The 15,694-nt window shown below is 38.5% G+C and overlaps 1 protein-coding gene across 1 annotated transcript in view; it reads right to left on the bottom strand.

The window, feature by feature from the left end:
• The window catches only part of LOC138986992 (formin-2-like), a gene marked incomplete at its 3' end in the record, with an annotated part of 55,384 nt that overhangs the window by 23,929 nt on the left and 15,761 nt on the right, over positions 1-15,694 (bottom strand). The window contains exon 5 of the mRNA XM_070366973.1: positions 13,994-14,045. Within this exon, the coding sequence (XP_070223074.1) occupies positions 13,994-14,045 (52 nt within the window). The remainder of the gene's footprint in view (positions 1-13,993; positions 14,046-15,694) is intronic.

Here is a 15,694-nt window from a genome sequence, read left to right as displayed (position 1 = left end):
AGAGAACTTAAAAAAAAAGAACTTCCATTCTGAAATATATTTTAAAAACAGTTTTATGTAAAAATTTCAGTAGCATATATATCCCATTGGAAAAATACAAACATCTTTAAACCAAATGTTTTAATCTGTAGGAAAAGTCACAAGCTTCCTAGAAAAATGAGACAGCCTAATTTCCTTTATCTAGTACAACATGTAAATTAACTGAATAAGGTAAATTATTTAATGTGATTTTTGTAATATAGTTCAAATTTTACCTTTAGTCATTTCTATCTGCTTTATTGATGCCAAAACTAAATTTAGTGAAACTAAAGGAACCCATAGCTAAAACAAACTGTTTCTAAAATCTGCTCTTTCTCAGCTACTGGCTGGCTGTCCACTTAGGCATCAGGGTTCCCTTAAAGGGCTCTCAAAATTACTGGAGACATTGGATCTACTCTTTCTACTAAACCCAATGCTGGTTCTTGACACCACATCTGGCAATGAGCCTTATCATTTGATGCCATTCAAAGTGCCATTGAATGAGACAGTCAAGTGGGCCTTAGGAAGCATCACTATGAACAAAGCTAGTGGAGGTGATGGAATTCCAGTTGAGCTATTTCAAATACTAAACATGATGCTGTTAAAGTGCCACACTCAATATGCCAGCAAATTTGGAAAACTCAGCAGTGACCACAGGACTGGAAAAGGTCCATTTTCATTCCAATCCCAAAGAAAAGCAATGCCAAAGAATGTTCAAACTACTGCACAGTTGCACTCATCTCACACACTAGTAAAGTAATGCTCAAAATTCTCCAAGCCAGGCTTCAACAGTATGGGAACCATGAACTTTCAGATGTTCAAGGTGGATTTAGAAAAGGCAGAAGAACAAGAGATCAAACTGCCAATATCCACTGGATCATCGAAAAAGCAAGAGTTCCAGAAAAACATCTACTTCTGCTTTATTGACTGTGCCAAAGCCTTTGTGTGGATCACAAAAAACTGTGGAAAATTCTTCAAGAGATGGGAATACCAGACCACCTGACCTGCCTCCTGAGAAATCTGTATGCAGGCCAAGAAGCAACAGTTAGAAACAGACATGGAACAATGGACTGGTTCAAAATTGGGAAAGGAATGCATCAAGGCTGTATATTGTCACACTGCTTATTTAGTTTATATGCAGAGTACATCATGGGAAATACCAGGCTGGATGAAGCACAGGCTGGAATCAAGATTGCTGGGAGAAATACAAATAACCTCAGATACACAGATGACACCACCCTTATGGCAGAAAGAGAAGAACTAAAGAGCCTCCTGAAAAAAGTGAAAGAGGACAGTGAAAAAGCTGGCTTAAAACTCATTCAGAAACCAAAATCATGGCATCTGGTCCCATCACTTTATGGCAAATAGATGGGGAAACAGTGAAACAGTGACAGACTTTCTTTTTTGGCCTCCAAAATCACTGCAGATGGTGATTGCAGCCATGAAATTAAAAGACACTTGCTCCTTGGAAGGAAAGCTATGACCAACCTAGACAACAAAGGTCCATCTAGTCAAAGCTATGGTTTTTCCAATAGTCATGTATGGATGTGAGAGTTGGACTATAAAGAAAGCTGAGTGCCACAGAATCAATGCTTTTGAACTGTGGTGTTGGTGAAGACTCTTGAGAGTCCCTTGGACTGCAAGGAGAACCAACCAATCAATCCTAAAGGAAATCAGTTTTGCATATTCATTGGAAGGACTGATGCTGAAGCTGAAACTCCAATACTTTGGCTACCTGATGCTAAGAACGGACTTTTTGGAAAAGACCCTGATGCTGGGAAAGATTGAAGGCAGGAGGAGAAGGGGACAACAGAGGATGAGATGGTTTGATGGCATCACCAACTCGATGGACATGAGTTTGAGCAAGCTCTGGGAGTTGGTGATGGACAGGGAAGCCTGGCATGCTGCAGTCCATGGGATTGCAAAGAGTCAGACATGACTGTGCAACTGAATTGAACTGAAATGATTCAAAGTGCCCTGGAAATTTTTCCTATTGCATTTATAGCAGCAATAAATTTACTACACATGAGAGGACAAGATTATGGAGTAGAAGGACTTGAGCTCACTTCCTATTATGAGGACACCAGAATCACTGAATAATTATCAATATAAAAGACTGGAGTCTATTAAAAAAATTCTGCATCCAAAGACATATTGAAGAAACCTAATTAGATAGTTGGAGGGGTGCATCTGTGATATAATCAAGTCCCACACCACTTGGGTGGCTGGCCCACAGACTGGAAAATAATTAAATGGCAGATATTCTCCCACAGGAGAGAATTCTGAGCCTCCTGTCAGGGTCCTCAGCCTGAGGAACTGGCATTCAATAGAGGAGTGCCCAGACCATTTGGTTTGATGGCCAAACAGGGCTGGGGTGCGGGAACTGCACAGGAGTGTGGTAAAACAGAAACTCTACTTTTGGGGAGGGTTCACACAAGGACTCAAATGCACCAGGACCCATGACAAAAGGACTGACTTTATAGGAGCCTGGGTCAGACCTACTTGCTGGTCTTGGAGGGTCTCCTGGGGGTAGGGTGGCTCTGGCTCACTGTGGGGACAAGAACACTGGTAGTGGAAATATTCACCAGCATGAGCTCCCTGGAGGCTGTCAGTTTGGTACCAAGACCTGGCCCCACTCAACAGTCTTCAGTGTCCAGTGCTGGAATGCCTCAGGCTAAACAACCAACAAGGTGGGGACATAGACCCATCCATCAGTAACTAGGCTATCTAAAGTCACCCCTGAGCCCACAGCCACTTATAAACACACCCCTTCACATGGCTCTACCCACCAGAGGGACAAGACCTTGCTCTCTCCACCAGTGGGCAGACACTAGTCCTTCCTACCAAAAAGCCTGCAGAAGCTTTTCAACCAGCCTCAACCACCAGGGGGCAGACAGAAGCAAGAAAACTATGATCTGGCAGCCTGCACATGAGTTCAAGTAGGCTCTGGGAGTTGGTGATGGACAGGGAAGCCTGGCATGCTGCAGTCCATGGGGTTGCAAAGAGTTGGAAATGACTGAGTGACTGAACTGAACTGAACTGAGCAGCCTGCAGACTAAGTCCCCAAAGGTAGATCAGAACCTACCCTGGGACCAGCTGATCCCTGGCCCTTGCGACAAGAGAGGAGTGCATTGCTGGGACACATAGGACATCCCCTACAGAGGGCCACATCTCCCAGGTTGAGAAATATAACTAACTTTCCACATACATAAAAATAAAAATAGAAATTTAGATAAAATGAGATAGCAGAAGAATATGTTCCAGAAGAAGGAACAAGATAAAACCCAAGAACAAACTATGTGAAGTGGAGTTAGGCAATTTACATGAGAAAGACTTCAGAGTAATGATTATAAAGATGATCTAAGAACTTGGGAAAAGAATGGATGCACAGAGTGAGAAGTTACAAGAATTTTTAAAAACAAAGAGTCATAAAATATAAAGAACAACCAAATGGAGTTGAAGAGTAAAATAATTGAAATGAAAAATACACTAGAAGGAATCAATAGCAGAATAAATGAGGCAGAAGAACTTACAGTGAACTGGAAGAGAGTAGTGGAAATCACTGCCATGGAACAAAATAAAGGAAAAAGAATGAAAACAGTTTAATAGACCTCTGGAACAACATCAGATACACCAACATTTGCATTATGGGGTCCCAGAAGGAGGAGAGAGAGAAAGAGAGAGACAGACAGAGAAGGCCTGAAAAGATTTATGGAGAGATAATAGCAGAAAACTTTCCTAAAATGAAAACAAAAGAGTCACCCAAGTCCAGGAAGGCACAGAGTCCCACACAGGACAAACTGAAGGAAGAACACAATGAGACACAGAATAATCAAACTGACAAAAATTAAAGATAGAAAAAATTAAAAACAATAAGAGAAATGCAACAAATAAAATACAAGGGAATCCTCATAGACTATCAGCTGATTTCTCATCAGAAACTGCAGGCCAGAAAGGAGTGGCAGGATATATTTTAAAAGATTAAAGGGAAAAACCTATAAACAAGAAAACCCTACCCAACAACATTCTCATTCAGATTTGATGAAGAAATCAATTGATTTACAGACAAGCAAAAGATAAGTCAGTCCCATGAGACAAGCTTTGCAACAAATGCTAAAGAAACTTCTCTAAGTGGAAAAGAAAAAGCCACAAGAAGAAGCAAGAAAATAACAAAATGGGGAAGTTTACTGGTAAAGGCAAACATATAGCAAAGATGGGAAATCATCTATACACATATGATATCTAACCCAGTAATTGTGAGAGGAGGAGAGTACAAATGCAGGGTATTTGAAACACATTTCAATACACACAAAAAGAAAAGGGAATCCAAACATAATACTAAAGATAGTCATCAAGAGAACTAGAGAAGAGAACAAAAGAGAAAGGGAAGAAAAAAGACCTACAAAAACAAATCCAAAACAATTAAGAAAATAACAATAGAAATATACATATTGATAATCACCTTAAATGTAATAGATTAAGTGCCCCAACCAAAAGACACAGATTGGTTGAATGGATACAAAAATAAGACCTGTATGCATGCTGTCCACAAAAGAGATCCACTTCAGATCTAGGGACACATAGAGACTGAAAGTGAGAGGATGGAAAAAAAGTATTCCATGTAAATCAAAATCAAAAGAAAGCTAGAGTAGCAATACTCAAAGCAGACAAAGGACTTTAAACTAAAGACTGTTACAAGGGACAAAGAAGGCACTATGTAATCATCAAGGGATCAGTCCAAGAAGAAGATATAACAATTGTAACAATATGTGCACCCAATTGGAGAAGGCAATGGCAACCCACTCCAGTATTCTTGCCTGGAGAGTCTCAAGAAAGATTTAACAATTGGTAACTACTTAGCAGGAGCAGCAGCATGCACCCAACAGAGAACATTTCAATAAGACAAATGTTAACAAGACAGAAAAAGAGAAATCAACAGTAACACAACAGTGGGGGATTTTAACAGCTTGCTTATATCAATCGACAGATCATCCAGACAGCAAATCAATAAGGAAACACAGGCCTTAAATGACACATTAGACCAGATGGACTTAACTGATACATATATATGTGTGTATATATATAATCATTTCATCTGAAAGTAGCAGAATACACATTCTTCTCAAGTGTATATGAAACATTCTTACATGCTGGGATTGATCACATGCCAGGATTGATCACATTCTGGACCATGAGGTGAATCTCAGTAAACTGAAGACAATTAGAATCATATCAAGCATCTTTTTCAGTCACAACCCTGTGAGATCAGAAATAAGCTACATGAGCTTCCCTGTAGCTCAGGAGTAAAGAATCCACCTGCCAATACAAGAGACATGGGTTTGATCCCTGGTCTAGGGAAATCCCACGTGCCCTGTAGTAAATAAGACTGAGGGCCACAACTACCTGAGCTTGCATTGCAGAGCCCACAGGCAGCCACTGAGCCCTCGTGCCACAACTACTGCAGCCCACATGCCCTAGAGCCCGTGCCCTGCAACAGAGAACCACCATGGTGAGAAGCCCACATATCACGACTAGAGAGCAGCCTCCACTCACCCAACTAGAGAAAAGCCCACGTAGCAATGAAGACCCAGAACAGCTAAAAATAAATAAATAGTAAAAAAGAAATAAACTAAAGAACTGCAAAAACTTCAAACATATGGAGGCTAAACAATATGATAATAAACAACCAATGGATCACTCAAGAAATCAAAGGGAAATAAAAAAAATATCTAGACACAAATGAAAATTAAAACAAAGATCAAAACCCCATGGGACACAGCAAAAGCAGTTCTAGAAGGGAAGTTTATTAACAATACAATCCATACCCCAGAAACAAGAAAAATCTCAAACATACATCCTAACCTTACACCTAAAGCAATCAGAGAAAGAAGAATAAACAAAACACAAAGTTAGTAGAAGGAAAGAAACCATAAATACCAGAGCAGAAATAAATGAAATAGAAACTAAGAAAACAATAGAAAGGATCAATGAAACTAAAAGCTGGTTCTTTGTAAAGGTAAACCAAGTTAGAACCTTTAGCCAGACTCATCAAGAAAAGAAGAGAGGGCCTAAATCAATAAAATTAGAAATGCAAAAGGAAAAGTTACAACTGACACCACATAAAGGAGCATGAATACTACTACAAGCAACTGTATGCCAATACAACGGACAATCTGGAAGAAATGAGAACAAATTCTTAGAAATTCTTAGACAGAGTCTCCCAAGATGGAACCAGGAAGAAATAGAAAATATCAACAGACCAATTACAAATACTGAAACTGAATCAGTAATTTAAAAACTCCATCAAATGAAAGTCCAGGACCAGATGACTTCACAAGTGAATTCTGCAAAATATTTAGAGAACTGTTAACACTTTTGCTTCTGAATACATTCCCCAAAATTTCAGAGGAAGGAACACTTTCAAACTCCTTTTATGAGGTCACCATCACCCTGATATTAAAACCAGAAAAAGATACCACAGAAAAATAAAATTACAAGCCCATATAACTGATTAATGGGGGCTTCCCTGGTGGCCCAGTGGAAAAGAACCTGCCTGCCAATGCAGGAGATGTGGATTTGATCCCTGGGTCAGGAAGATCCCCTGGAGAAGGAAACGGCAGCCCACTCTAGTATTCTTGCCTGAGAAATCCCATGGACAGAGGATCCTGGTGGGCTACAGTCCATGGGGTCACAGAAGTCATGGGGACATGACTTAGAGACTAAAAAGCAACCACATAACTGATGAACATAGATGGAAAAATCCTCAAAAAAATACTAGCACATCAAATCCAGCAATACATTAAAAGGACCATGCACCACGATCAAGTGAGATTTATCCCAAGGATGCAAGGATTTTTCAATATTTACAAATCAAACAATGACTGGTCACCACATCAACAAACTGAAGAAGGAAAACCATATGATCATCTCAATAGATACAAAAAAAGCTTTTGACAAAATCAACAACCATTTATGATGGAAACTATCTGGAAAGTGGACACAGAGGAAACCTACGTGAACATAGTAAAGGCCATATACAACCAACCCACTGCAAACATTACTCTCAGTGGTGAAAAACTGAAAGCATTTTCTCTCAGATCAGGAATAAGACAAGGATGTCCACTCTCATGACTATTATTCAACATAGTTTTGGAAATCCTCACCACAGGAATTGGGAAAAAAAAAAAAAAAATCCAAATTGGAAAAGAAGTAAAATTGTTATTGTTTGCAGATGACATAATACTCTACATAGAAAATCCTAAAAATGCTGCCAGAAAACTACTAAAGCTCATCAGTGAATTTGATAAAGTCTCAGGGCTTCCCTGGTAACTCAGATAGTAAAGAATCTATCTGCCTGCAATGCAGGAGACCTGGGTTTGATCCCTGGGTTGGGAAGATCCCCTAGAGAAGGGAATGCCAACCCACTCCAGTGTTCTTGCCTGGAAAATCCCATGGACAGAGGATCCTGGTGGGCTACAGTCCATGGGGTCACAAAGGTTGCATAAGACTGAGTGATTAGCACACACACACACAGGGTACAAAAAAAAAAATCAGTACACAGAAATCTGTTGCATTTCTATACAGTAACAACCAGAGGTCAGAAAGAGAAATTAAGGAAAGAATTTCATTTACCATCACATCAAAAAGAATAAAACACATCAGAATAAACCTACCTAAGGAGACAAAAGACCTATATTCTGAAAAGTGTAAGACACTGCTGAAAGAACAAAGATGACACACACAGATGAGAAGATATAACCTGTGCTTGGATTGAAAGAATCAATATTGTCAAAATGAGTTTACTACCAAGGCAATCTACAGATTCAATGTAATCCCTATCAAATTACCAATGGCATTTTCCTCAAAACTATAACAAAAATGAAGGAAACACAAAAGACCCCAAATAGCCAAAGAATCTTGAGAAAAAAGAACAGACTGGAGAAATCAGGCTCCCTGGGTTCAGACTATATTATAAAGTTATAGTAACCAAGACAATATGGGACTGGCACAAAACAGACACATAACTCCATGAAATAGAATAGGGAGCCCTAGGAATAAACCCACATAATTATGGTCAATTTGTCTACAACAAAGGAGGCAAGACTATGCAATGGAGAAAAGATGGTTTCTTTAATAAGTGATATTGGGAAAACTGGACAGCTATATGTAAAAGAACAAAATCACAACATTCTCCTACACCATATAAAAATGAACTCAAAATCAGTTAAAGGCCTAAATGTAATACCAGAAACCATAACACTTCTAGAGGGAAACATAGGCAGTACACTTTCACATAAATTGTAGCAATGCATTTTTGGATCAGTCTCCTAAAGCAAAGGAAAACAAAGCAAAAATAAAGAAATGGGACCTAATTAAATTTAAACTCACAGCAAAGGAAACCATGAACAAAATGAAAAGACAACTTACAGAACTGAAGAAAATATTTGCAAAGGATGTGACTGACAAAGGATTAATCTCCAAAACATACAAAGAGCTATGCAGCTGAATATAAAAAAAAACCCAAAACAAATCACCCAGTCAAAAAATGGGTGTATTTAAATAGATGTTTCTCCAAAGACACCATATAGATGGCCAAAAGGCACATGAAAAGATGCCCCACATTGTCAATTATTAGAGAAATACAAATCAAAACTATAAAGAGGTATCAGTTCACACCCGTCAGAGTGGTGTACAAACAACAAATGCTGGAGAGAATGTGGAGAAGAGGGAACCCTCCTACAATGTTGGTGGGAATGTAAATCGGTACAGCCACTATGGAAACAATATGCGCATTCCCTAACAAACTAACAGTAGAGCTACTCTATTATCCTGCAATTCACCCCTGGGCATATATCCAGAGAAAACCATTATGTGAAAATATATGCTTACTCCAGTGTTCATTGCAGCACTGTTTACAATAGCCAAGATAAGGAAGCAGCCTAATTGTCTGAATGGATAAGGGAGATGTGGTGTGTGTGTATATATATATATTTAATGGTATAGTACTCAAACATGAAAAATAATGAAATAATGCCTTTTGGAGCAACATAGATATACCTAGAGATTATCATATTAAGTTGCATAAGACAGAAAAATATAGGATATTGCTTATATATGAAATCTAATAAAAGTGATACAAATGGACTTATATACAAAACAGAAACAGATTCACAGATACAGAAAACAAGCTTATGGTTACCAAAGGAGAAAGCTGTGGGGAGTCAGAAATTAGGAGTTTGGGATTAACATATACATACTACTATGTAGAAAAAAATAACCAATCTACTGTATAGGACAGGGAACTATACTCAACATTTGATAATAACCCATAAGGGAAAACAATCTGAAAAAAGATATACTTGTACGTATAAATGAATCAATTTACTGTACACCTGAAACTAATACAACTTTGTAAATCACTATATTTTAATTAAAAACAGTAAAAAAAATTTAAAAAAATCTTTTATTTTTGTATTTCAAAAGCATTGTCACCATAAAGTATGGTTTTTACCCATGGAGTAAAAAAAAGAAATTCTAAGATAATTTTTAAGCTAGCCATAATTTATAAATAAGAACCACTGAATGTGAAGTTAGTTTTATAACTCTCATTCTCGTTATTTTTAAATATAGATATAAAGGAATGGCCACTTCAGTTTTCATTCCAATCCCAAACAAAGGCAATGCCAAAGAATGCTCAAGCTACTGCACAATTGCACTCATCTCACATGCTAGTAAAGTAATGCTCAAAATTCTCCAAGCCAGGCTTCAGCAATACGTGAACCGTGAACTTCCTGATGTTCAAGCTGGTTTTAGAAAAGGCAGAGGAACCAGAGATTAAATTGCCAACATCCGCTGGATCATGGAAAAAGCAAGAGAGTTCCAGAAAAACATCTATTTCTGCTTTATTGACTATGCCAAAGCCTTTGACCATGTGGATCACAATCAACTGTGGAAAATTCTGAAAGAGATGGGAATACCAGACCACCTGACCTGCCTCTTGAGAAACCTGTATGCAGGTCAGGAAGCAACAGTTAGAACTGGACATGGAACAACAGACTGGTTCCAAATAGGAAAAGGAGTACGTCAAGGCTGTCTATTGTCACCCTGCTTATTTAACTTATATGCAGAGTACATCATGAGAAATGCTGGACTGGAAGAAACACAAGTGGGAATCAAGATTGCCAGGAGAAATATCAATAACCTCAGAAATGCAGATGACACCACCCTTATGGCAGAAAGTGAAGAGGAACTAAAAAGCCTCTTGATGAAAGTGAAAGAGGAGAGTGAAAAAGTTGGCTTAAAGCTCAACATTCAGAAAACGAAGATCATGGCATCCGGTCCCACCACTTCATGGGAAATAGATGGGGAAACAGTGGGAACAGTGTCAGACTTTCTTTTGGGGGGCTCAAAAATCACTGCAGATGGGGACTGCAGCCATGAAATTAAAAGACGCTTAATCCTTGGAAGGAAAGTTATGACCAACCTAGATAGCTTATTCAAAAGCAGAGACATTACTTCACCTACAAAGGTCCGTCTAGTCAAGGCTATGGTTTTTCCTGTGGTCATGTATGGATGTGAGAGTTGGACTGTGAAGAAGGCTGAGCGCCAAAGAATTGATGCTTTTGAACTGTGGTGTTGGAGAAGACTCTTGAGAGTCCCTTGGACTGCAAGGAGATCCAACCAGTCCATTCTGAAGGAGATCAGCCCTGGGATTTCTTTGGAAGGAATGATGCTTTAATTGAAAAACCAGTACTTTGGCCACCTCATGTTCTAGTTGACTCATTGGAAAAGATTCTGATGCTGGGAGGGACTGGGGCAGGAGGAGAAGGGGAATACAGAGGATGAGATGGCTGGATGGCATCACTGACTCGATGGATAAATCTGAGAAACTCCGGGATGTTGGTGATGGACAGGGAGGCCTGGGGTGCTGTCTCATCATTTTCAAATATAGATATAATAGGACTGGCGACTGAACTGACTGAACTGAACTGAGAATTGCTAAATTCTGTACCTGTGAGTTGATACAGATGCTGAGTAATCATATTTGGTCTGGTGATATTTTTCCATAATTGAAGAAAGCTGTGGATGGGAATTAAGAAGAAATAAGACAGAGGCTGAAATAAACACATTCAGTTGGGTTGCTCTAATGGAACAGAATTCTGGTGAAGCCCTGTAAGACAAAGTGACCTCTTGGCCCACCACTGAAATCATCTGAAGATGAGAACATGCTTATCCAACGTGTATTTGGACTTTGGGTGTGTGGTTCAAGACTCATCTGCTCAGTTGTCTTACTTTCTGGGAGAACTGAAGAGTTCGGTCAAACAATTTATCTTAAAGTTACATAATTTTGTACATACAAAATAGGAACTTGAAGTCCCACTTCTCAGAATAATAGCAAAATTCTATGAATAAAAAGACAAAATTAGCACATAATACTATTATGGTAAGAAATGGAATATAAAAATGATTTGATTTGCTTTAAAAGCTTACTAACCATTTGACTACTTTTATTTAGTTAGGGAATCATAAAATGACCTGAAAAAATAATATTCCACTGCAGAAAAGAATCCTAACTGATTTCTTGAGGAGAGTTCACTATCATTTTAAAATGAATAAGACAAGGCTTTTTATTTTCTAAGTAGTCAAATATAAACACAAATGAATAAAATTCCCTTCAAAGCTAGCTGCAGAGAAGGCAATGGCACCCCACTCCAGTACTCTTGCCTGGAAAATTTGGAGGAGTCTGCAATGGTTGCTAATTGACAGGACAAGGCTTTTTTCATTTTCACTTTCATGCACTGGAGAAGGAAATAGCAAATAGTGTTCTTGCCTAAACCCAGGGTCTGTGAGTGGTGGGCTGCCATCTAATTCAGACATGACTGAAGCGACTTAGCAGCAGCAGCAAAGCTAGCTGAAAACAAGTTTGTGCAGTTTACAACACATTTTCATGTGAATATGCTTTTCTAGTAAGATCTCTTACTGTTCACACTTGAAAAAATTATGCATACTGCAAAAAGCAATGCATTCCATCCCTACAGCCCCAGACGGTGGAGGGAGGCTAAGGAAGCTGGTCTAGGCACATGGTGTGGTTTCCCAGGTGCCATTCAAGATGGACTGTCAGGGCCCTGGCACCTCACTGGCCGCCCTCCTTCATAGCAACCTTGGTGGGAATACGCAACAACACATGGCCTCAAGACCTTTGGGGACCTTTCTTTTTGGTGTAGAAAAGATGCCCAGGACATTTATAGCCCAACTCAGCTATCACAGTCTGTAAATGACTCTCAATTTGTTCTAGAAATTATATCACATACATCTCCCACCAATTTTTCACTTGGTTTCTGGTGGGGTGCAAAGTAAAACTAAATGTCTTGTTATAGGAACACCACTGCCCCAATACAGAGAATAATGAGGAAGGCCAGCTCTGCTGTGATGACGGACTAAAATCATGATAGAGGGCTAACTGTTTATAAAATGAAGTCAGGCAGCCACTGTTGTGAGCAAATTCCTTAAAATCAATCTCTTTCTCTCTCTTTTCTGGGGGAACTGTAGAAAATTCTTAAAGAGATGGGAATACCAGACCACCTTACCTGCCTCCTGAGAAATCTGTCTGTGGGTCAAGAAGCAACAGTTAGAACTGGACATGGAACAACAGACTGGTTGAAAATTGGGAAAGGAGTATGTCAAGGCTGTATACTGTCACCCTGCTTACTTGACTTATATGCAGAGTACATCATGTGAAATGCCAGGCTGGATGAAACACAAGCTGGAATCAAGATTGCCAGGAGAAATATCAATAACCTCAGAAATGCACCACACTTACGGCAGAAACCAAAGAAGAACTGAAGAGTCTCTTGATGAAAGTGAAAGAGGAGGATGAAAAAGCTGGCTTAAAACTCAACATTCAAAAAATGAAGATTATGGCATCCAGTTCCATCACTTCATGGGAAATAGATGGGGAAACAGTGGAAACAGTGACAAACTTTCGTTTCTGGCGCTCCAAAATCACTGCAGATGGTGACTGCAGCCATGAAATTAAGATGCTTGCTCCTTGGAAGAAAAGCTATGACAAACCTAGACAACATATTAAAAGACAGAGACATTACTTTGCCGACAAAGGCCCACCTAGTCAAAGCAATGGTTTTTCCAGTAGTCACGTATGGAGGTGAGAGTTGGACAATAAAGAGAGCTGAGCGCCAAAGAATTGATGCTTTTGAACTGTGCTGTTGGAGAAGACTCTTGAGAGTCCCTTGGACTGCAAGGAGATCCAACTTGTCCATACTAAAGGAAATCAGTTTTGAATATTCATTGGAAGGACTGATGCTGAAGCTGAAACTCCAATACTTTGGCCACCTGATGCTAAGAACTGACTCTTTGGAAAAGACCCTGATGCTGGGAAAGGTTGAAGGCGGGACGAGAAGGGAAGGACAGAGGATGAGACGGTTGGATGAACATGAGTTTGAGTAAACTCTGGGAGTTGGTGATGGACAGGGAAGCCTGGCATGCTGCAGTCCATGGGGTTGCAAAGAGTCAGACACGACTGAGAGACTGAACTGAACTGATGATGGCAAACCTCTACTGTGAAAGTAAGGGTCCTGCAAGGGGAACTCAGGGGCCCACCTGAACTCTGCTTTTGCACATGGAAACTCATGTCCTATAACCAAACCCTTCACACTTTTTCTTGAAATAGTTTCCTGCTGTCTTCCTTTCTGGTGTATTTCCACAGCCCTAAAACCTATTCTAAAGAGAAGGTGCTAATAAGCTATCTAGTCAAAATAATTTGATATAACAGGATTATATATCACCAGAATTATAAAAATAAAAGTCAGAAATCCAATGTATAATTAAAGTACACTGTTAGTTTCTTTTATGCTTGAAAATAAAAACTGAGCTAATGATTGACTCCTTAAGATGAAGCACATTAAATGTTTTATAAGCCTACTCTGAGAATAAATATTAAAGGAAAGTAATTTCTCACCACTTATGAGTCTCTGTCAGTGAGTTCTCCTCTGCTTTTTGGTCAATTTTAGCTGAAAATGCAAGAAAAGAAATAGATGAGATATGATAAATGGTTATAACCATCTTAAAATAAAACAAATAAATAATATGAAATATATTTCAATACATTAATGCTAATGCACTCCACCAAAAGTTTATTTTTAAAAAAATTTTATTGGAATATACTTATAGAATTTTATTTAAAATCTATGAATAGATATGATTGAATAGGTTATATTTAATTTTCATTAAGTTAATACTACTTTCTAAGTAATTTCTTTAAATTAGTCACATTAACCTGAGAAAATAAAATACCAGATAACTTGATATTCACATCAAATTTGTCTGTCAAGGATTTTAATACCAATAATTAGTTGAAAACAATTCTCTCAAGCAAAGGTCTGAAAACCAAGTAAAAACCTAAATAGAAAAGATATGTAATGATCTTTACCAGTGCTCTCCACATCAGATTGCAATTGAGTAGATCCAGAGCTGACTTCTATGCAGACATAGGATAAAATACTAATACTTTCTCCTAACTTCAAGTGATGACGTGACAGTGCACCCACTGATTTGCTACTAGATTTGTCTAGAAATAAAGAAAGGTAGCTGGACATAAACCCAAAGATCAAATTTGGGAAAGGGATTACATCACTATTTTAAAATTGTTTAAAATAACACAGAAACTCCCATCACATAAAGTGTGTATGGCAATGACTTTCACTGGCCAGTAAGCATTCTAGGAATTTATGTATTACTTTATATACATACACACATATTTGGCACAGAAGTTTAAAATATACTCCCATTTCTTACAATGCTTTTAATAATATTTTTAGTCTATTCCCCTAGATCTCAAAATGTAGTTGTGACCCACTAAATTCATTTCATTCTTCACTAATTATCTGTGACACACAGTTTGAAAATCACTGAGCTACTGGACAAAAAAATGAAAACAATCAAAGAAAAAACCACCCTGGAGCTAGTGAAAGAAGTTGTCTTTTCATAATCATTTCCTTTGGGGGCACACTTGCAGCCATTTGGAAAAATTAAAAGACAGAAAGGAGCAGGGAAAAATGATTATAAATATTGGAACTGGGCATTAAATCAAACCTGTAGCCACTTGGGAAATGTCAGTGACTGCATCACAACTTAAAACAGTTGCCAGCTTGGGCTGCTGTTGCACAATCTCAAGACTGTTTATTTGAAGGTCTGGACACATCTGCAAAGCCACCACGGAATGTTATGCAGGCTCTCTGCAAGACTGCCTGAATTTAACAGCAATCCTGGGAGATGGTAGCAGAGGTATGTTTTCCCTTTCCTTTCTGGTTTTTTAGACTGCTTCCATAAAACTACAGGTCAATCATTAGCCATATTAAGAAACAGGATAGATGTTCCATGACTTCACTTTGAAAAATCTCCAATGTTAACCTATTTACTTACAAAATCTGCTTTGGGCTGCTGTATGAAATGGTTTGTTTCAGAAGTAATTCTAGAACCACAGAAAAGTTTAAGAGAAAACAACAAAGCAACACAATGCATAACACTTTCAGGAAGGACGTTCTTCCAACTGCCCTTGCGTCATTTTTTTTTTTTTGTAAAATATAGAATTTAAGAATGAGAAAGGAAGAAATTTTTTGGACTATTCTAGATGCACCAAGTAAATTATTTATGAAATTTA

This window comes from Bos mutus, unplaced genomic scaffold (assembly GCF_027580195.1).
Source record: "Bos mutus isolate GX-2022 unplaced genomic scaffold, NWIPB_WYAK_1.1 CTG374, whole genome shotgun sequence".
In the NCBI taxonomy this organism is placed as follows: domain Eukaryota; kingdom Metazoa; phylum Chordata; class Mammalia; order Artiodactyla; family Bovidae; genus Bos; species Bos mutus.
This window is presented reverse-complemented; position numbering and strand designations above follow the sequence as displayed.